This window comes from Acomys minous, assembly GCF_964271855.1.
Source record: "Acomys minous genome assembly, chromosome: 16".
Classification (NCBI taxonomy): Eukaryota; Metazoa; Chordata; class Mammalia; order Rodentia; family Muridae; genus Acomys; species Acomys minous.
Window position 1 is genome coordinate 17,222,701 of NC_140498.1, and position 23,278 is coordinate 17,245,978.

At 42.7% G+C, this 23,278-nt stretch overlaps 2 protein-coding genes across 8 annotated transcripts in view; both read right to left on the reverse strand.

Moving 5' to 3' along the window:
* The window catches only part of MEIKIN (meiotic kinetochore factor), a 48,873-nt gene extending 37,292 nt beyond the window's left edge, over positions 1 to 11,581 (reverse strand). For all 3 annotated transcript variants that reach the window (XM_084761573.1, XM_084761574.1, XM_084761572.1), the window contains exons 1-6: positions 11,259 to 11,581; positions 11,072 to 11,165; positions 10,138 to 10,222; positions 8,305 to 8,368; positions 4,715 to 4,846; positions 996 to 1,115 (exon numbers count right to left, since the gene is read on the reverse strand). In XM_084761573.1, coding sequence (XP_084617699.1) covers positions 996 to 1,115; positions 4,715 to 4,846; positions 8,305 to 8,368; positions 10,138 to 10,222; positions 11,072 to 11,165; positions 11,259 to 11,412 — 649 coding nt within the window. In that variant the 5' untranslated portion in view covers positions 11,413 to 11,581. The remainder of the gene's footprint in view (positions 1 to 995; positions 1,116 to 4,714; positions 4,847 to 8,304; positions 8,369 to 10,137; positions 10,223 to 11,071; positions 11,166 to 11,258) is intronic.
* Positions 11,582 to 17,537: 5,956 nt separating this feature from the next.
* Positions 17,538 to 23,278, reverse strand: part of ACSL6 (acyl-CoA synthetase long chain family member 6) — a 67,179-nt gene continuing 61,438 nt past the window's right edge. For all 5 annotated transcript variants that reach the window (XM_084762797.1, XM_084762795.1, XM_084762794.1 and 2 more), the window contains exon 21: positions 17,538 to 21,412. In XM_084762797.1, the coding sequence (XP_084618923.1) occupies positions 21,275 to 21,412 (138 nt within the window). In that variant the 3' untranslated portion in view covers positions 17,538 to 21,274. The remainder of the gene's footprint in view (positions 21,413 to 23,278) is intronic.

Genomic DNA, 23,278 nt, shown 5'->3' on the forward strand with positions numbered 1-23,278 from the left:
TGAACCACTATGTGGTTGCTGGGAATTGAACTCAGGACTTTGAAAGAGCAGGAGCTCTTAACCACTGAGCCTTCTCTCCAGCCCCTGGTGTTTTTCATATTGTGTCTCTTAAATCAGGCAAAGGTGTTTTGAAAATATCAAAGTAAAACATATCAAAAGTATTATGATCCATTGAGTGATACATTAATGCTGAGATAATTCTTTATAATCTGAGTGTCTTTCACAACTATTGGGAATTTTACAATAATCAAGTCAGTAAAACACAATTTTTTTCTCCATGTTACATTTGAGAAAACAATGATTGGTTGGTTACAAAACCCATCCTTACTATGTATTTAGCAGAATCACTGAGGTCCAGGTACAGTAAGAAAGCCTATCTCAAAAACTAGGGTGGGCCAGTGAGATGAGTAAGTGCACACAGCTTCCCAAGCACACTCCAGTCCTAGGCTTGATCTCTAGGCCTGCAAACAAAACAAATTAAGCTGGGCTGGGAGAAGCCTCAGTTAATAAAGTACTTGCAATTATGCACAAGGACCTGAGTTCAATCCCCAGGACTCGTGTTGTGGAAGGAAAGACCCCATACCCAAAAGCTGTCCTCTGATCTTTATAACTAGGTCTTGGCACACATGTATTACATGCATTCACACATTACATTAAATAATTATACTTTTTAAAATTAGGGGATGGCAAAATGGCTCACTAGGTAAGGGAGCTTGCTGCCAAGGGCCTCTTCAGGTTGTTCCTGGAACTCTATATGTGTACTATGGCACATACAAATGCTCATACATCATGCATGCACATGATAAATAACTGTAAACAATAAAATAAAACCTACATGTACTAAAATTTTGTTAGGTATTATTTGTAGGCAAATGCAACCTCAGCTCATAGGTTTAGCTTAGAAATCACTTAGGAAAGAAAGAAATCCTACTTTCATTTTCCAACACAGATGAATGATTTTCCAAATGACAAAAAAATGCAGGTTAGAAACTCACTTAGAATTGCAGAGAGGTTTGCAAACTGTGGTGCCTTCTCTACAGCTACTGCCTTACTGGTGTCTAGAAGAGTGGAATTCTTGTAGGGCATGTATTCTTCCAACCTGGGATGCTCCCAATCTAAAAAGCAGAATATATCATGGTACATATGTACACGCATACACACATGCACACATGTGTGTGATAAATACATAAATGCAATTTCAGATTTCTGCCCCCAAACTTAAGGTCTTATCCATTCTAGTCTATGGTGACTGAAGGTTTTAAGTATGTCAGAACAAAAGGACAAGTCATGATGACACCAAGATAAGAATCTATGCCCCAGGCCAATGCTCTTGCTTGCCTTCTATCTAGATCTTTGCTATGCAGACATCATTAAGCTACAGGATGCAGCACACCTACTCCTAACCCTAACCCTACTCCTAACCCTACTCCTAACCCTAGTCCTAGCCCTAGTCCTAGCCCTAGTCCTAGCCCTAACTCTAACCCTAACCCTAACTCTAACCCTAACCCTATCCCTATCCCTAACTCTAACCCTAGCCCTAACCCTAACCCTATCCCTATCCCTAACCCTATCCCTATCCCTAACTCTAACCCTAGCCCTAACCCTAGCCCTAACCAACTGGCTGACTCTCGTATTCTCTGGACTTCTCTCTGTTCATTAAGGCTCATGCCAGCCTCACTGCTATTACCTGGTTTAAGTTTTAAGCTTTCTATTGACCTTGGCTAAGGATAAATAGTACTATTCCTGTTGCATCCCTGTCTGTACCTTTCTCACTGTCCACAACATACTATTATATCTCAGATATTCTTTTTAATGTGTGGAGACTGTGAAGTGAACCTAGGGCCTCATGCATGCTAGGCAAACATTCTACCACTAAGATATATTAGATATTCAATGCAGACATCATGATGATAAAATACTACAAACTCTTAATTCTCCTGGTATACCTTGGCAATCTTTGGCTTTCCTAAATCAATGTCTATTTATCTCCCCAGATGGCTTACTTTTATTTGTTTCATCTATTTAATCCTTTTTTGAAATTTATTATTTTTCTTTTCTGTGCATTGGTGTTCTGACTGCATGTGTGTCTGTATGAGAGTGTCAGATGCCCTAGAACAGGAGTTACAGGCAGTTGTGAGCCTCCATGTGGGTGCTGGGAACTGAACCCGGGTCCTCTGGAAAAGCAGCCAGTGTTCTTAACTGCTGAGCCATCCCTCCAGCCTCACATCTATTTAATCTTAAACATAGCAGGGTGAGAATACCTGAAGAGAACCAAGAGAGACTCTAGGTGAAGCTGCGGCCCACTTGCAGCAGAGACCCCAGCATTTTGGAGATGCCAGTACTATGGGATGACTGCCAAGGACAGCAGCATCTGTGAAGAGGAGCTGGCTAGAGGCTAGGAGGCAAGCTGGGTGTGCTTTAGAGACCAGAGAATTGTGAGTCAGACCCACCCAGATATCAAGTACTTTCTTCACTGCTAAATTTTTATTTGATTCTATTTTGACTGTAGCCTGATTGTTCCCCCTTGGAATAAGAAACTATGTGACTTTTTTTTTTATTTCACAGAAGCCTACAGTTAAAGACTAAAATTTTACAGAGACTTTGGAATTTTAGAGTAACTTTGTATATTTTAGAGAGTCTGTAGATATTTTAGAGAAACTCTGAACTTTTGAAATAGACTTTGGATATCTTAAAGAGACTGATGCTTATTTTCATTTTTGCTTTTGACATGAGGTCTCATATAGCCCTGGCTATCCTGGAACTTTCTATGCAGATCCATCCAGGCTGGCCCCAAACTCACAAAGATCTGGTTGCCTCTGCCTCCTGAGTTCTAGGATTAAAGGCATGTACCACGATGCATGGTGATAGACTGAATCTTTAAAGTATTTGAATTATTAAAGACTAGGACTTATAAAAGTTGGAATATGATAATGATATTGTGATATTAACATGTCATCTTGGGTATATATGAGAAAGTAAAGGTTCTAGTTGGACAGTGATGTGTTTGTGTTGTTGAATAGTGATGTAGTTGTAATGGTGTGTTATCAGGTTGATAAGGAGTCAATTATGTTGGCAAGTTTTATGTCAACTTGACAGAAAGCTAGAGTTATTTGGGAAGACGGACTCTCACTGAGAAATGCCCCTACCAGACTGGTCTGTGGACAAGCCTGTGGGACATTTTCTTAATTAAAGATTAATGTGGGAGGGCCCATCTCATTGGAGAGGATGGCCACACCACACTCCAGGGTCCTGAATGGAATGAGAAAACAGATTGAGCAAGTGAAGAGGAGCAAGCCAGTAAGCATCACTCCTCCATTAGTTCTTGCCTCAGGTTCCTGCCTTGAGTGCCCAGTCTGATGTCCCTGGATGGACTACAAGCAGTAAGATTAAATAAAGCTTTTCCTCTATTCATTGTTTTTGGTCATGGTGTTTTATCACAGCAATAGAAAACTAGCTTAGACACCAGCATCATTTATTGAAGAACAGGTCTTTTCTTCAATGTGTATTTTTTGATATATTTGTCATGTGTATCTATTGGGTTTTTTGTTTGTTTGTTTTTTGCTTTATTCCATTGATTCATGTGTCTGTTTAAGTGGCAGTATCATGCTGTTTTGTCATCAAGATTCTGAAGTTTAAAACTTTAAATCTCTTTATCTAGGATTGCTTTGGCTATCTAGGGTCTTTTGTGCTCCCTATGATTTTAAGATTGTACTGAGGCTTGGGAGATGGCTTAGTTGGCACAGTGGCTTGCTGAGGACCTGAGTTTGATCCCAGCTTCCACATAAAAAAGCTGGATATGGCAGCATACACCTCCAACTCCAGTGCTGGGGAAGTAGAAACAGAAAGATCCCTGATACTTGCTGGCCAGCCAGTCTAGCAAATTGGTGAGCTCCAGGTTCAGTGCAATACCCTGTCTCAAAAGACAAGATGGAGAGTGGCTGAGGTAAATAACTACACGCATATGTGCACACCCACAAACACACAATTGTATTTTCTATTTCTTTGAGTAAAAAGAATAGTTACCATATCTGCCATTTAAAAAATTATACCAATGTATGTGTGTGTGCAGGTGTATGTGTATGCATATGTGTGCATACGTGTGTGCATGTGCTTGTAACTGCACATACTAGTGATCTCACTGTGACATGTCCATACTTGCATGTGCTGTGCTGCCATCACACTTTTCTCCCTTCGACCTATGTCTGCCCTCCTCTCCCTCCTCCCTAGGCTTCCCTTGCCCTAGAGTCTCCTCATACTTTCAAGTCACTTTAATGTTTTGTTTCAACATATGAGAGAAAGTACACTTGTCTTTTTGTGTCTGTCTTAGGGTTCATGCTTTCTTCTTTCCAATTCACTGTGTCTTTATGAGTTTGTTATTGAAAAGACAGTGGCACTTCCTGTTGTTGCAGCATGATGTAGAGAAAAGCCTCTGTTGTCTTCCACCATCAACCAAAGGCTCTATTTATAATAAATAATAAATGTAAGCAACTGTGAAAAATTCAAGCAGGGACTTGTCCTACTTAATATCTGTTATATACTGAAAAGTAGGAAAGCTACATGAAGTAAAAAAAAACAAACAGAACTGCACCAAGAGAGCAAATATGTTTAGAGAACAAATACACCTTCACTATGCACAAATGTATTCCCTGAAAGGTTTATGGACAAAGCGACAGCTTTACAATAGAGCCAGTGGAGGGGGCAGTTATATTCTCACCCAAACAGTCTGCTCCTCTGAACAGTTCAGGAGATGAAAAGCTACCAAGACTCTCTTCCATACTCCTTGTGTATGACTCTGTGGCTGAGCAACTCAAGAGACACCTGGAGACGTCATGCTCCAGAGTTAGACCTGTAAAGCAAAGTGCGACAAGAAACAGTTGAGTTGAATAGAGAACAGACTACAAATCTCAAAAATGTACATCTAGTTATGTACCAAGAGTGACTTCACATACAATTAGAAAGTCAAAATATTATCAATAATTTGGATTTGAATCTTAGACAGATAAACATTTTGATGTTGAGAAATGCATTACAATCCTTTTTGACTGGTTCCCTAAGTTTTACTTTTGTGGCCTAATCTTTATTCATCTCAGCTGTAACTATATAACTCAAAAAGAAATTCTATATATAAGCAATTCACTAGTAAAATGAATAAAGAATAAATCCAGTTATTCCATCTAAAAAATGACAGACAAAAATAACACAGAATGAAAAACACAAACAGAAGACTAAACACACATCCCAGAAATAGATTCACACATATGCGCAAAACTGTCTTTTATGTAAGCAATTTAATGAAGAAAGGATTGTCTTTTAAGCAAATTGTGTTAGAATCACGCCATATACATATGTAAAACCAAAACAAACTTTGGGTGTATGACTTTGTGGGGTGATACTTGCCTAGTCTGTGTATAGCCCTCAGTTCAATCCCTATTACAACACAAACCCTTCATTCCCAAATACAAAGCCCCGAAGGAAAAACAAAAAACAAAAACTGAGCTGAAGAGATGGATCAGCAGTTAAAAACACTTGCATTCCTTGGTTTTGGTTCCTAGTACCTATATAGCAACTTAGAAATGTCTGTAATTTCATTTTCACGGGGTCTGAGACATTGCCCTGACCTCTTTGGGCACCAGGCATACAGGTAGTACACACACATACATGTAGACACATAAATATAATGCATACATATAAATGTAATTTTAAAAAACTTAATATTTATACCATACTCTAAGGTAGGCATGTTGGTGTATGCTTCATGGCGTGGTCCTAGCTACTCAAGAGGCTAGGGCAGGAAAATCTCCCTAGGCTATAGAGTGAATTTAAGGTTAGCCTGGGCAACTTAGTGAGACATTTTCTTAAAATAAAAAGTTTAAAGGAGACCTAGGGAAAAGACAATGCAAAAACAACATTATAATCGGAAGAGCTACATACTGTGAGAGAGTCAGTGCTGGTAAACGGCTCAGACATGCATCTTTACCTGGACTGAGGCTACAGAGAAAGCCAATCCTTAGACTCAAACTGTTCTGCCAGGAACAATGGAACAATTTAGCACTATTACACACATTCGCACACACATACACACATGCCATGCACACACGCAAACACATATGCACACACATGCACACACACATGCACACATATGTGCACCCTACTACCCTGAGAACTATGTGAATACAAGGAGCTGACCCAGATAAACCTGGGGACACAAATATACTTAGGCAAAGACTACAATATAGGACACTGGTGGAAAGGCAGCCTGAGCTCTGCTAATATGCAATTGCAAAGTCCTCAATTCCTACCACTCTTTACCCTTTACCCACTTCCTTCTCTCTCCCTCTCTTGTGCGTTCCCCCCCCCCCTCTCTCTCTCTCTCTCTCTCTCTCTCTCGTTCTCTCTCAAGACAGACTCTTACTATGCATCCCTGGAAATGTGAGTGCCGGGATTAAATCTAAGAATCCATAAAGTAGAAGAAAGGTAGGAGCTGAGATAAAAGCCAAAAGCTACGGAAATTACAGCATTTTTTCCAAGCCTAGTCCCTCTGGACCTTCAGGGCTGCTCAGCCAGCTGACAAGCATGCCTCTTTCCCATTCCGCAGTCCTAGAACGCCTGGACAAATCCATTTAGGGCCTCTGTGCTGCGACAGGGTAAGAAAGCGTGGCACGGAACTGTCCTCAGCTGGAAGTTAGTTAACAAGGACGAAGTGCTGGTTGCCTCCTCCCCTCTTCAGACAATAGTCACAGGGCAGAAAAGCCAGGGGCGCGTTCTGAGATTCCTCCTTGCCACAGCATTCCTTTAGGAATCCCTGCGTCTCTGCTTCAGGAAACCCATTCTGCTGCTATTCCTTAATGGTATCATAAGAAATCTGCAGCAAGTGTAATAAACGGGCTGGGAATCATGGAAAAGGCTAAGGGGTGGGGCTGTAGGTACAGACGCTGCGCTGTCACACTGAGGTGCTCTGGGGATAGATCTGAGCAAAGGCTGAAGGCATTTTACGACTGCTAACCAGAGAAAACAAGCACTCAGCAACTGTGCTGAGGTTTTCAAACTCTCATGATATGGTCATATGACCACCCAGGATATGCAACTCAGATAATCATGCCAGCAGAAGTGCAGAACCAGATGACTTTTTAAGTTTTTTTATTGTTAAAACATGGCTATTGCATCAGACGACTCCAACCCAAAGGAAGAGCATAGGGGTTTCAAGCAAAAATTTTTGCAGTTCATAATTTGTGAGATTGTTTACTTTAATTTCCTTTTTAAAATTGTGTATGTGATGTGTGTGTGTGTGTGTGCGCGCGCGTGCGCACGTGCACGCACGCACACTCGCAAGTGTGTTTGCATCCAGCGGTTAATGCCAGGTGACCTCCTTATTTAAAAAAAAAAAAAAAAAAACAGATTCTGGGCCTGGAGAGGTGGCTCAGAGGTTAAGAGCATTGGCTGCTCTTCCATAGGTCCTGAGTTCAATTCCCAGCAACCACATGGTGGCTCACAACCACCTGTAATGTGATCTGGTACCCTCTTCTGGCCTGCAGGTGTACATGCAGGCAGAGCACTGTATACATAATAAATAAATATTCAAACCAACCAAACAAAAAACAAAACAAAACCACCCAGGCTCTCACTGGAGCCAGGACACACTGGTTGACTAGAACGGCTGCCAGTGTGCTCCAGGGCCCCACCTGTCTCCCCTTGCTCGAAACACTAGTATTACCTGCATGTGTCACAGTTTGATTTTTTTTTTTACAGGTGATGGGGCTCTGAACTCAGATCCTCATGCTGACGGAGCCACCTCCCCAGCCCCTAATTTCCATGTTTATATGGCTCCATTCATTGCTATGTCCTTGATAATTATGGGGACATAGCGGAGCTCACTTGTCCGGGTCCTGGTGTCCATCAGTGTTTCCTACCGTGCCTCCTCCAGCCCCGGTGCCAGCAAGCCCTGCAGTAAGACCTTTGTACATCTGTTTCTTCTCTATGGATTGCTCTTTACTATCTTTTTGCATAGCTGATTTTTACTCACCTTCAGATCTCAATTCAGTTGCCATCCTGACATGGAAGCATTTCCTAGTATTTCTAGCTAAGCATAATTAATTACATGCAAGTCATTCCCTTGTAATATGTCACAACTATCATTCCCATTTACTGGGGTGTACGTGGCAACATTGAGGTCTAGAGTACAAGCAGAAGGGCTCATGTCACACTAGGGGAAAGACATCTTCTTTTCCACTGAAATGTAAGTCACGAGACGCAAATGAGTGCATATGTTTGAAGGAGAGACGAAAAGCTATTATCTGTCAGTCTTACCTGAAGATAGTTGCTCACTGCTGGATGAACAACTGTCAATCTTGAAGTCATTAGTCACTGACTCCTATGTAGAGTAAGAATTAAAGATACAGTACAAATTGTGAGATGGATATTTTAATTCAATTTTTAATATTTAATTTGGTTTGAAAAATGAGTGTCAACTTTGTATGTTAATTTTATAGACATATCAGATTATTTCAGAATACTTATCACAGATAATCTGCTATTTAATATTAAATCTAAAAATAAATGTTAAAATTACTATGAATAAACACGGGGAATTAGCAATAGTCAACTCACTATTGTGAGATAAAACAGTAGACAGAAAATAAAGGAGAATGTTTTTTGGGGGAGGGGGATATTCAGACAGGGTTTCCTGTGTAGCCCTGGCTGTCCTGGACTTACTTTGTAGACCAGGCTAGCCTTGAACTCACAGAGATCCACCTGCCTCTGCCTCCTGAGGGATTAAAGGTGTGTTTCACCACTAGCTGGCTAAAGGTGAATATTTTTCTGATCACTTAGGAAGGAAGGATGGAAGGAAGGGATGAAGGGCTCTCCCTCCCCCCTTAAAAAAAGAGGAAAAAATTTAAAAAGAGGAAAATAAATTAAAAGAAAAATTATATATAAGTCCAAAGTAATAAAAGTAAAGACTCACAAGTCAATGAAAATATTTGCTCTGTGTGTAAAACTATCTTCAATATATAATGAACACAAATTTCACAATAGAAGAAATACAAATAGCAATGAGAAAAAAACACCATCACAGAATGCCAAGCATACCTACTCTTTGGCCTACTGCCCACAATCTGAGATGTGCACATAATTCTGTAGAAGTATGTCTATCAATGCCTACAAAAGCAAAACCTTGGACACTTGGTCTCTAAATCTCCCGGAAATAGATAAATGGTTTATCTATAAACAAACCACTATGAAGACACCAAAATATAAATACTTTAAATATTTTAATAATAATGTAATACATAAGTTGTAAAATGTTTTTGAAGCACAGGAAAAAAGGAGCAGGAAGAAATATTCAGTAATTAAAAAAAACTTTTATATACTATTTTGAATACTGACATCATCTACACAGAATCCTTCCCCATATACTGTTAAAATGTAATGTAAAAATCTTTTTAACAATGATGTACATGACCCTGCTATGTCCTAAACACGGGACTGGCGGGCTGAAGCAGAAAGATTGTGAGTTTAAAACTCACCTCTGCTACACAGTGAGAACCTGTCGCAAAAAGTCAGAGACTCCAATAAGAGACTATTAGAATGCTCTGCAGCCTACAGAACCCTTAGTGTTCAATGATGTTTCTAGTTGCTAAGGGACAAAGTCAAATGGAAAACAGGAAAGTGGCTTCAAAATATTAAGATTTTTGAACCCGCAAAATAGAGCATTAACCTGTAACATTTTTCTAATACTCACTACAAGATGGGAAAGGGTGAAAATGCGTAAGTATGGGCCTACTTGAATAAGGAAATCAAGAGCTCCTTAGGTAAAGTCATATATATCAATGTAATAAAAACCTTAGAAATGATTTGCTAGCCAGGCATGGTGGTGCACACCTTTAATCCCAGCACTCGGGAGGCAGAGACAGGTGGATCTTTGTGAGTTCGAGGCCAGCCTAGTCTACAAAGAGTCCAGGACAGCCAAGGCTACACAGAGAGATACTGTCTCGAAAAACGGAAAAAAAAAAAAAAGAAGAAGAAAAGAAATGATTAGCTATCTATTAACAAAGAAGACTCCACTCTTCCATCCAGAGGGACGTAGCTACTGCCAGACTCTACCCTGTGTGTATATAGGAAGCATAGGAGAAACATACATACACTCAATGGAGTTATCTTTTCATCTGGGGTCTCTTTGCCAGGGCTATTTTCTTGCAGGCTTTCCCCTCCTGAAACACTTAACCCACTGCAAACAAACAAAACAGTTCAGTTTATACCATCTGGATTTGACTACGTCTTTTTGTAGTTTAAAATCTGAAAGTTTGCCAGGCGTACTGGCATGCCCGCCTTTAATCCCAGCACTTGGGAGGCAGAGGCAGGTAGATCTCTGTGAGTGTGAGACCAGCCTGGTCTACAGAATGAGTTCCAGGACAGTCAGGGCTGTTACACAGAGAAACCCTGTTTAAAAACAAAACAAAACAAACAAAAAACAAACCAAAACCAAAACCAAAACCAAACAAAGCAAAATGTTGAGGAGGAGAAAATCTGAAAAGGACCCTGGAGAAGTGACTTCAAGATTTTCACCAAAAGCTGAATGATACTACAAATGCTTTCCTTAGAGATTCTGACTCATTTTTAAGTAAATTGGCAAGCCTTCCACTAATAAAAGGATCTGACTGGCTCAGGACTATAGCTCAGTTGGTAGAGTGCCTTAAGCCCCGGTATATTGGCACAAGTCTGTAATCCCAGTTTTGGGAGGTGAAGGCATGAAAATCTATTCATGTCAACATCTATTGCATAGGGAATTTGAGGCCAGCCTGGGCTACATGAGTTCCTATAATTCATAAATATATACCCACATGTGTGTGTGTTGTTATCTGAATGTGTGCATATAACATAACACATATATAAGTGAAAAAAAGACATACTAGACTAAGTGTGTGTGCATCCCTCCAATTTGTGGGTCTGTGTTTTAGGCGTAGAAGCATCCGTTTCCTTCTTTGATTCCTTAAATGAGTGGCTACTAAGCAAACACAAAACTTAAGACTTACTGAGAAAGTTAAGTTGCTCGGACTTGTTACCCTGAGCTACCCACCTTGGCAGCTGTGCGCCGCTACCTCTGGGCCTGCTCAATTCCTCTTTCTCAGAAATCTTCCGCAACCCCTGCTCTTTGCCTTTTCCCTTCGGACCTGTGAGAGGGTGCCACGTTTCAGGGGGTCTGGTCGCCCCCCAGCTCAGCCCCTGTCGCGCCTACCCACCACGCAGGCCTAGGGGGCTTCGACCTGGCAGGGCCTCTGTCTTCCCCGGGAGGGCGAGGTCAGGCTTCGGGGTGAGGTTAAGCCTTTCACCAGTCCTCTTGTTGCGGCTATAGACCCGTCGAGGCCACATGGACACCCGACCCCAGCCTGAGGGACCCTCACGCCCCATCTTGTCCATCGCCTTCCTGAGGGGACGACCACCCACAGCCCGACGCCCTGCTGTGGCTGCGGCAGTCCCTCTTTTTATAGCCGCAGGTGCTTCTGGGAAGATGGTGGCCTGCTCAGGCCACGCCCTACTGCGGGCAAAGCTGGGCCTTAGCTATGTGCATTTCCTCTCCTCTACTGAACTCAAGCCCTAAGGTTTTATATGCGTGTGTCACACACACACACACATAAATATACTCACACGCATGCATTTGCGTCATATATGCGCAAGTGTGACACACACACGCACGCACGCACACATGCACGCGCACGCACACACACACACACGCACGCACGCACACACGCACACATACACATCTGCGTTTAGCAGCCTGTTACTTTTAGGTCCCAACACCTGTTACACCTGCTGTTCTGAGCGCTGCACGAGACCCTAGCAGTGGACTTTTAGGTTTCTAAACTCAGGGGGTGAAGATAGGAGGTTAGCCTTACTTAGCACAGGAAGTCAAAGGGCAGATTTCTTAGAGGTGGCTCCATCTGATAAGTATTGAGCTCGGGCAACCATCTTTTTACTCTTAAAAAAAAAAAAAGAAAAAAGAAAAGAAGAAAAGCAGGGCGGGAGAGATGGCTCAGTGGCTAAGAACATTGTCTGCTCCTACAGAGATGCTGAGTTCAATTCCCAGCAACCACATGGTGGCTCACAACCATCTGTAATGTGACATAATGCCCTCTTCTGGCCTGCAGGTGTACATGCAAATAGGGTACTCAAATACAGGAAATAAATAAGATCTTTAAAAAAAATTTTTTTTTCAAAGCAGCACTTGACAACACTGAAAATGGTCTGCAGAGATGACCTCAGGAAGAGTTTGAAGACATCCCAACATTGTGCGTGTGCGTATGCAGATGAGAAAGCATATGAGTTTGGAACTAGAGGTCAACATGAGTGGACTTTCTTAACCTCTCCAGCAGGGTGCTTACAGACGCACACTTCCACATCCGGTTTTAAAAACAGACACAGGGGATCTGAACTCAGGGCCTCGTGGAGGTGTATGTGGAAATCACCTTACCGACGGAGCCATCTCTCATCCTGAGACTCCAGTATTATATCTCAGAATACAAGCAATTTTCATAATAAAATTATACAGTACAATTGAAAACCAGCTCATAGAAACATTTATGGCGTTCCATCACTCATCAAACTATAACTCTGTAAAGAACAGAGAGCTCTTTCTGGGCATCTTGCCCGCTTAGGATGGGTCAGTGACTGAGTAAGGCCGAGCACCTTACTGTGTTAGGTACTGTGTCCTGAGGACATGAGAAATAATAACAAAGTGTCCTTCAGCTAGGGTTCAGCGAGGGCTCTCAGTCGGGCAGCACCCCGAGCAATAATCATGGTCCAACATTCTTTATTGAATCATACCCATAATATGCAAACAGGTAGTCTCTCACACACCAAGTCTCCTGGCACTTCTTCCTGCTTTGTGGGACTTTTGTGAAAACAAAGCCAATGCCCCAGTGCAGTTTTTAAATGATTTGTGGGGGGCCTGAAACTTGGGAGCAACTAGATCTGAGAGAGAAACCAGGTTAGACCAAAAGCCCTTCTGCTCTTCTGCAGGTGTCAGACAGGAAGTGAACCATAGCACATCCAGGCTACTGCCTGAAGCCACGGTGATATTTGTGGGCCATGTGGCCTCTGGGGACCATTCTGAGACGCCTGTTCTGCCACCTGAGGCCACAGTGATGTTCTGGCCTGTGATGTTGCCAAGGACCATGCTGCATCTACGGTCCTACTGAAACCAGGGTCTGTGTTTATGTTTGTAGCCACGATACCACGGAAGGCCTTGTGGATTTCTGTGCTGCTGCCTGAAGCCATGTTGATGTCTGTGGGTTGTGCTGCTACAGGGGACCATGTTGATGCCTGTTGTCCCAGGCATCTGTCTCTGTTTGGTCCTGCTGCTGGGCAGGGCTTCCTCTACCTAGGGGCGGGGCTTCCTCTCTCCCAGAGACTCATTATATGGACCAGGCATTTTGCCTTCACTGTCCGCCTTGTCCCTTGCTCTTTTCCTACCTCCCTGTCCTCTCTCCTTCCCTTCCCCCTCCCACGCTGCTTCCAATAATCCTGCATTTATATATTACAGCTTTGTTGCCGTTAGCCTTGTCTAGGTCCGTGGTCCTACAGAGGTGGGGAGTCATCTTCATGATTTGTGCTGTCGCCAGAAACTGTGTGAAACCCCGTGATCTGTGCTCCGCTGGCTGTGAAGAGCAAGCAGGCTGCTTTTGCTGTGGTATGGATGACTGCCAATCCACAGTTGAGAGAGAGGGACATGGAAGGCTTCTCTGACAACCCCTTTCCCTTCCCCCCCAAAGTAACAGCCTAGACAGGAAGCCACCTGAGAGAACTCTTTGTTGTTTATGCATGTGTATCTTTAAAAAAAATTTTTTTTAAGTTTATTCACTGTACATCCTGACTGCAGCCCCCTCCTTTCTCTCCCCCCATTCCCATCCTCCCTCCCTCTTCCCTGCCCTCCCTTTTAGTCCTCAGAAAGGAGGAGCCCTCCTCCCCTACCATCTGAGCCCAGGCTATAAAGTCTCATCAGGACTGCCTGCATCCTCTTCCTCTGTGGGCTGGCAAGGCTGCCCTGCCAGGGGGAGGTGACCAGCAAGCAGGCAACCAAGTCCATGTCCGAGGCAGCCCCTGCTCCTCGTAGTAGAGGGCTCACATGGAGACTGAGCTGCTTAGTGACTACGTCTCAGCAGGGGGTCTAGGTCCTCTCTATGGTCCTTGGTTGGTGCATCAGTTTCTGCAGGACCCCCTAGGCCCAGATTTGTTGGCTCCGTTGGTGTCCTTGCGGAGTTCCTGTCCCCTCCGGGTCCTTCTATCCCCCAACTCTTTCATAAGACTCCCTGTGCTCTGTGCGAAGTTTAGCTGTGAGTCTCAGCATCCGAACTGATCCCTTGCTGGGTGGAGTCTTTCAGAGGACATCTAAGGTAGGTTCCCTCCGGTTATCTGTTCTATTTGCCCTTCTGAATGAGCATTAAGCATCCTCCCTGGGGTCCTCCTTGTTATTTGGCTTCTTTTGGCCTGTGGATTGTAGTGTGATTAAAACGTGTGACGGGGATGCTGAAGTATAGATCTCCACAATTGATGGCCTCTGGAGGCGGCAGGGCTGTGGGCTCAGTTCCATTTAAGGGTCAGTCCACTGAGAGCTTTATTTTTTTCTATTTTTTGTTCTTACTTTTTTTTTTTTGAGAGAAAACCACAATGGTGTGTGTGTGTGTGTGTGTGTGTGTGTGTGTGTGTGTGTGTTGGGGGGGGTAGACATGGAAGGGCTGGGAGGTGAGTATGATAAGTCACATTATGTGAAAGTCCCAGAGAATCAATACAAATGCATGGTAAAACAACAAAAAAGAAGGACAACCAGGTATAGATTGCCTTTGTCAACTTGCATCAGACTTCGGGGGGGGGGGAGTCTAATGACAGATGTTTTACTCCCCCATTGTAGTTAAGCCCAGGATAATTTGGAACAAAGTTTCCTGATGTAATACAAAAAAGTGTAATTACATCGGAACTCAACTCCGGGTACTTGTTGTTTCTTCCAGGAAGATGTGCTGTAGAGACAGGCTGCCTGTACTCTCCAAAGGGCCTAAGGGTCTCAGCCATACAGATAGAAGTCACCTGTGGGGCTGTTAGCTACCGCTGGTCCTGGTTGTAGGAGCTTGACATGGCAGACCACCAGGCTGTTAAGCATTTTAAATTCCTAGCTCTCTGGATGAACGAACTTTTTTTCTTTCATCTTTCCCATCTTTCTCAAGGACCTTCGTGCTATGCTCCCAACAGTGACTGTGTTTCCTAAATGTTTTATGTTTGTTTATTTGAGACCGGGTCTCACTATGTGGTCCGGGGCTCACCTGGAACTTAGTATATAGACTCCCCTGCCTCTACTTCCTCAGCACTGGGAATCGGGGCGTGCGCCACTGTGCCCAACTCCCCCCAAATACCGTTTCATACACTCCAGGAAAATATCTAAATGCTAACTAGCCAAAAATGTCCATGACCCTTTTATCTTCCTGCCTCCATCTCTCAAGTGCTGGAATCACCAGCAGGTGCCCCCGTGCCCAGTTATATGTAGACGGGAAGCAAACTCGGGGCTTGGTGTATTCATATGCACAAGGTAAAAATAACTTTCAAATGTTGCCCTCTTACCTCCATGCACTACTGCACACGAGCTGTACAACTATGCGCTTTGCAGCTGAGGAAGCCGTGTCCTAGGGAGCTCATGAAGGCAGGTGGTAGTCACGGGTGCCGTAGCTGCCTTGGCATAAGCTGGCCATGCTGGCATCCCTCCTAATGGGGACGGGAAAGAGGTAAGAGGAAGGAGAGGAGCTCGCAGCCCTTAGCAGTAAAGAAGAGGAAAGAGACTTGAGACAGCAGCGTTGTATTTACAACATCACCTAGAACCAGCCTATAAAAAGAAGGACTAGACAGATGGCTCAGTGGTTAGGAACACTGGTTACTCTTCCAGAGGATCAGGGTTTGGTTTCCGGAACACTGTAACTCCAGTTTCAAGGGGATCTGATGCCCTCTTTTGTCCTCCTCGGGCACTGCAACACAGTTGGACTTCTATGCAGACAAAACACCATATACATAGAATAAAAATGAAATAACTTTTTAAGGGAAAAAGAAGCAAGTGCCCCACAAGAAAGTGAAGTAGGCAGAGACATCTCAGCTCCGTCATCTTTTGCTTGTCTCCATCTCCAAATGCAAACTGTCAGCGCCAGTATTCACACACGAGGCTTAACTGGAACATTTTCCACTCACCCATTTTACTGCTCCCATCCTAGACCCAGAACTCCACTGGCCACACTCAAGTTCAACATATGATGAGACTAGATTTGAATCAGTCACAGAGATATGAACGTCTATGGGGAAACAAGTTTCAAATGTTGAAGAGTTTTCTGAAGAAAAGCCCCCTCTCCCCCCTTTTAAAGAACCAGTTTGTGGGGTTTAGAGTCCTTGAAACCCAAAGAAAGTCTTGCTGAACTCTCTCTCTCCCTCCCTCCCTCCCTCTCTCTCTCTCTCTCTCTCTCTCTCTCTCTCTCTCTCTCTCTCTCTGTGTGTGTGTGTGTGTTTGATGGAACAATCTACTGAGAGGCTTTGCTTACACTGGTCTCCATGGGCATCAGGGATCCAACTGAAAGCTAGTTTAGATGTGCTTAGATTACTACAATGAAAGAAATAGCAAACACGGGTAAAATGTAGCTCCAGATATTGCAGTCTTAAGGCAATGAAACATATAAAAGGGCCAAGGGGATTTTCCTTTAATAGAAACTTCTTGAGCATCTACCGTAGGCTACACTTTTTGCAGTCAGGCCAAACCCTGCAGGGAACAGAGGCAGATGGGAGTACTTGGTATGACTGCAGCCAAGGCTCCACGAGGAAGTGGCAGGCGAAGACCTGATAGTCTTCCTGCACTGAACCAAGGGGCCAGAGCTTTATTCTGGAAACCACTGGAAGGACCCAGAAAAATAACAAGAAAGAAAGTACGGTGGCCAGATTTTCAATTTAGAAAGATGCCATGGCTGAAATCTGGGACATGGAACAGGAGCATAAAGACTGTTTTAAGAAAGCACTGCACTATTTCAAACCAACAGCGAGGGACTCACACCACACAAATAGCTGCGAGAACAGAGAGGAACAGAAGAGGAAATACACGAAAGCAGCATCTGCACAAGCTCAACGCGGCCGAGCGCACCACTTGAAGACACTGTATCCTTTAGTTTATAGTTGATTAGATGACCTTGTGGACGTGATAAAGACCATCAACATGATGGAGAATTTGAGAAGTTTCTTGTTTTTTTTTTTAACTGAAAATTTCATAAGTCCATGACATGTTTGATAACAGAAAGGGTTCCAGCAAAGGCTTGCACAAAGGGAATCCTCTGGGTGCACTTCAGTTGTCAATAGTCAGCCATTCTTAACTACTTAAAGTTGGGGAAAACTTATAGGGGATGTTGGATACCCTGATGCTGAAGCTGCCTGCTTCACCATATACACTGTGATTGATCACCATTAGACACAATCCCCATGAGGGAACCACATTGTGTAAGCATATCAAATGGAAAGAGATTATAAACAATTTTGAGAAATAAAAAAAAAAATCTTTATTTTTTACAAAAGTTTTCATAAGTGCATTTTGTATTTGATGTTCATGCTGTTATAACAAAGCAAATGAAAATATAATTACAGTTAAGACACCTATGCATATTTAAAAAGTAATATTTTAATTCCTTGATTTTCAAAAATTGAAAGTAGAATAAGCAATTCTTCAAAAATAGCCATTTTCCCCCTCCCCATGCGATCATTGCAATGATTTAACAAGGAAAAGTAAAATGAGCAGTCAGGTGAATGCTTTCATGGCATAATCAGCTCGTGGAAACCCTTTGTTTGGGACTAGGTTTAGGGATGCTCGCTTACACTTCCAAGTATGCATCACCTCTGCAGTCCAGCCATTACTGTGTTCTCAGTGAAGAGGTTCTCACTCGGGGACTGGTCCTCAGATGGATGCTCATCTCATTCTCATGGGATTACTTGTAGGTTCACAGGCAGGATTATGCAGCATACTTAAAAGAGAACCTAAGACTATCAGGATCCTTCCCCCCCCCCTTCTCATTGTAGTGTTTTCTTAAAATAAAAATTGTCACGAAAATACAGCCAGCTTATAGCCTACCAATTTTACATACAGTTGTTCATTCTTTTGTCCTGAGATATTAAGCAAATTTGTAGTCTATTTTCATGCAAAAATATAATCTCACATTCTTTACATTCATTTTCTAGTATTTTGTATTTCAAATAACTGTGTCGTACTGGTGCTTAATACATGTGAAAAATGAAGAACAATTAATTTGTTACGGCAAAAAATTAATGAGCAAATAAATCATGATCTTTCAAGGGTGATACAATCAAATTTTAAGTGCTGATTTCAACTTGGTAAAAAAAAAAAAATTCCCTGATTGTCAAACTCTCAGTGGAGATTTTTGGTATCTCCCTGCCTCCCCAGGCTTATGGAGAAGACAGCATATGGCTACTCCTTGGACCTCTGAGTTTGAGATCCCAATACATGGAGCTAGGCCTGCACACTGCACCTGGCCAATCTTATCTGTCATCTGGAGGGCAAGTCTCAAATCTATGTATAAAGACATCTTTTGTGGCAAGTGGGGAGGAATGTATATATGCGTCTTATAGATAGCATTTACTCCAACAGGATTGATTTGTAAAAACAAATGTGAGAATTAGTAACACATTTTAATGACAAATAGGTAAAAATGCCAAGCATTTGAGAACGTATTTATGATTAAGGAACCAAGCCTCTGTGGCTTCTGGACTTTAAAAAGTATATGGTGCTCACTCGGATCATGACAAGTTTTAAGTACTTAGCCTCTTTCCTATATTGGTTAAAGAGAAACAGAAACTTATTTTTTTTCATCCCCTGAGATAAGATTTGGAAATGTGAAGCAAGAGGGATTTTTCTACTGATAAGTGCTGTTGCATTTCTTTCTTGTTACAAAATGTATTAGTATTTCACAGAGGAGAAAGAGGACATACGATGCATTTAAGCCCACTGTTTACTTTTTAACACATTTACACTCCCCCCATGAAATTTGATGGTTTCCACACAGATTGAGAAGTTCAATGAAAACATAAAAATCTTTTGAGAAACAAAAATAAACACATTGTCTACAATGAATCGCATCTAAATACAGTGAGAAATAAATAGAATGAAGATAATTTTTAAAATATCATTTGCTTAAATTGCATTGTTCAAAATTCTGTTGGAATAAAAGTCAACTGTGGGATTTTAGTCAAGTAAAAGGACAATGGAAAACAGCCTTTTGAATGTAAAACTCCCTACCCTGAAGATAATATAGATATCTAATTCAGGTAATGGTCTTCAATTTTAGTTGATCAGATATGCATTAGGTTTCTAAAAACAACAAAACAAAACAAAACAAAACAAAACAACAGTGCTCTTTAGATGTGGCTTTGAGTGTGTTATTTGTCTAGTCAGAAATATGTTTCAAATGTAATACACACAGGGCTTGGAGTGGAGCTCAGTTGTACAGCACTTGCCTAGCATGTGCAAGGCCCTGGTTTAGCTCCTCCATACTGTGAAAGAAATTTATGTGCACAGAATTGCTCATCTAGTCAAAGCCAAATTTATAGGTGAAACAATGGATCTTTAGACAGATGATGCCCAAGGAATGTGTAAAAACAAAAGTACCTGAATAACTATATCAATTGACGCTGAGGTCATGACTCAACATGACTGAGATGTGTGTGCAGTTAATGATGCAGGTCATCCGACAGGCCCGCATGATGATGCTGGTTCTTATAGCGGTCACTCACAGACAGGTTGGAACCACCCAGCAGACCTGATGATGATGCAGGTTCCAACTGAGAACATTCACTTACAAGCGAGTTGGGACCACCCAGGGCTGAGGAGCTCTTTGTCCTGCTACAACTGATCATATATGTATTTGGACAGATTATGTGATCTGATTGAGTTCTCAATGTACTTTCAGAGTCCTGTTCCTTACAGAAGAGAAACACTTCCTTAGGGACCTTGCCCTCCTCGGGTGCACAATTGAAAGTGTTGACCTCACCTACACTGTCCATGGTATTGAGGCTTTTTGTGCCATCAGAATCTTGGCACCCAGATTCAGGATGCATCTAAACATACGATACAATTAAGGTTTTTATGGTCAGTTAGGGGCATCTAGAGACGATGCATTTAAGGAGCATCTAAGAGTGAAATTAAACCATTGGCATGGATCCCTCTATGTTGGACTTGCATAGTTTTCTAGGGAAACTTTGAAGAAGGGCTTCTGGGTCATGTCACTGAAGATTGCTTTGACGGTCATAGGAAAAGAAAGTAAAGCTCTTCAGAATTTTAGCCACCTTGGGTTTCCCAGACCATTGTGTTTCCGTAGACATGCGGAGAATGGAAAGGGAAAGCCTCCAGCAGGAGCATCATCGGTACATAAGTTGTCGCCCACCCCAAGAAATCACTGAGTGCCTTCCCCTAAGTGTCGGCCAAGAGTCCATCTGCTGCGGTCAACAGACGTCTTTTAGGCTTGGTAAGAAGTCTGTAGATACGTGCAGCTCCTACCTACAGTTCTGCACATAGGTTCTGAACAGTCCAGTGAGCTTGATGAAGGAGACCATGTACTGATAGACCTTTGGGGGTTGTTAAAGAAATATGTTTGTTTTTAAGAACATCTGCATTTCCACTTTTTGTGGCTAAAAGTAAAAATCAGCGAGAAGGCTTTTGAATCAGGGAGGACGCTCATGTTAGAGGATGGGGGTCAGGGCACCTGTGAACAATCACGTTCTGTTTTGGCATGACTTCCTACATCTTGTTTGGAGTTTTAAGTCTGCTCTGACTGTGATCTCTGACAATCAATTATTTAATGAGGTAGTCCACATTGCCTAGACTTTTACTGCATCTGGTTATTATTTCACAAATAATTAAGTACAATATATCAGTTATGCTTTTCCTTTATGTTTAATGGAATTCTGTGAACATTGCGAATATATTACTTTTAGTGGTACATAGTTCTTGAGAGAGTGTCTTGATTTGTTTTTACATTGCCATTTGAGATATTTTTAGCAGCTTGCTACAATATCATTTAATAAAAATAAAGTGTACTTGGTAATGGTAGAGAAAAATATTGTTAGAGACGTCTCTGGTCAGGAAAGGCTCAGTCGCAAAGTCAGGTGCATGTTCATTGTCAGCCGTGCCACTCTGATTCCTTTCTTTTGAGAATAGCTATAATATTGCCGCGGAGTTCATTAGACTGAGGAGACTCCTCCTTGCGCTTCACATGGAGACTGAGTAAAGCTCTTCTATTTGTCTTCTGAAGTATTCTCTTAGCTCGGGTCTCTTAGCCTTTAGTGTAGGTGTCAGCAAACCATTTTGAACTGAGAACATGTCACAATGGATGTAAATGGCTTTAACCTAAAAACCAAATGCAGAATATATCTTTAATAGGAACAAGGCACAGCATCTATAGCATACGTGGTAAGAGCGAACAGGCATAGAGGAACAGGCGTCTTGACTTACGAACACCATGCTAGGCCAATTCACTCACTCGCTCACTCACTCACTCACTCAGCCACTCAACAGACACGAACAGTTTGTTCTGCTAGGCACATAGAGTACAAGGAGTCCTCAATACCAACATGCTCAGTGGACTACATTAGTGTTTACAGAGCAGGCTGAAGGATGATGAGCACTTTTTAACATGATGTGCAGAGCAAGGTCCAGAGTTAGAGCAGTAAGAGTGGGGCGCAGCCACGGAAGATTTCACAATCAGGAGTGTTAACAACAACAACAACAACAACAACAACAACAACAACAACAACCAACCAAACCAACAACAAAAAACAAGCAACAGTTGAGGCTGGGTATGGCTCTTAGCTGGTGGAGTGCTTGCCTACTGCATATAAGGCATGGGTTTGATTCCCTAACATCCTATAAAAACTGGAGTGTGGTGGCACATAACAAGCATTCAGGGGATAGAGGCAGGAAGACCAGAAGTTCAGCATCACCCTTGGTTATATAACAAGTTAAGGTTCAGCTTGAGATACTTGAGACCCTACCATAAACAAACAAACAAACAAACAGTCAAGCAGCAAAGGTGGGGGGAAGTGGGTGGAGGAGGGTACCATGGGCACAGTCATCAAGAACAACACCAGGAGTAGGGAAGAAGCAGGATGAAGCCAAGTGTGGTAGGGATGAGGCTGAAGGCAAAGACAGGCCAGTGGTGGAGAAGGTCAAATTTTATTCCAAGAACCAGAGGAAAGGGCTGGGGTGCAGACACGGATGCACTGTGGAAGGAGATCTCCAGGAGAAACTGGAAAGATGCCTCTGGGGAGAGTTAGTAGTGGAAGCACATGTCCCATTTGCTCGAGACAATAGTCTACACATAGGTGGAGGCAGACAGAGAGATGCGTAAGCAGTTCAGAGTGAATCAGGGGTACAGTGGCAAGATGCCACACGGCAGGAAGCCTCCCTAGTGTCTGCTTTAGATGGCTGCCTGGAGTCAGTGTGGCTTTTACAAAGAATGTAAAGGGAAGGGAAGGGGCAGGGGGCATAATATAGAAATTTTTATTTTTGTTTTTGGAGACATGAACTCATGTAGCTCAGGCTGGCCTTACTTACTACATGGCTGCACATGCTCTAAAACATAGAACCCCCTTTCTTTCTTCATCTCCTCAGTGCTGAGATGAGAGGTGCACATCACCACACCTGGTTTACGCAGCACTGGGGATAGAACCCAGGGTTCGGTGTCCACCAGGCAGGCGCCCCACCTATTGAGCTACATCCCCAGCCTATGCCACGACTTTTTGTCAAGTCATTCAGAGGACAAAGAGGGATCTGATCTCATATTCTCACTGCTGCCTTCTGCGAGGCAGAGCCCGGGCTCCTCAGGCAGCGTCTCCTTGCAAGGTGGACAGGGTACAAGAAAGGATCGAGGGGTCATCTAGGGGTGTCTCGTAGGGTGTCTGCCATGTTGGGCCCCAGCAGGAAGATTGCAGGCAGTTGTCTGAGGACATTACATCGGAACTGGGTCTGAACACTGGAGTGGCACGGTCTCTACGAACTAACTGGGACCACATTAGGTCATTTTTGTTAACAGACTCACTTATTAAATGAGCTGTGCTAAACATTGTTATAAAACGTACTTTAAAAATTATATCAAAATGTGTGTGTGTGTTAAAACACACGTATAGATTTAGGTGGAGCTTTAGGTAATCAATATTCATTGAGCGCCTACAGCATGCTGGGTTCTATGTCAGGCATCAGATATACAAAGAAAGA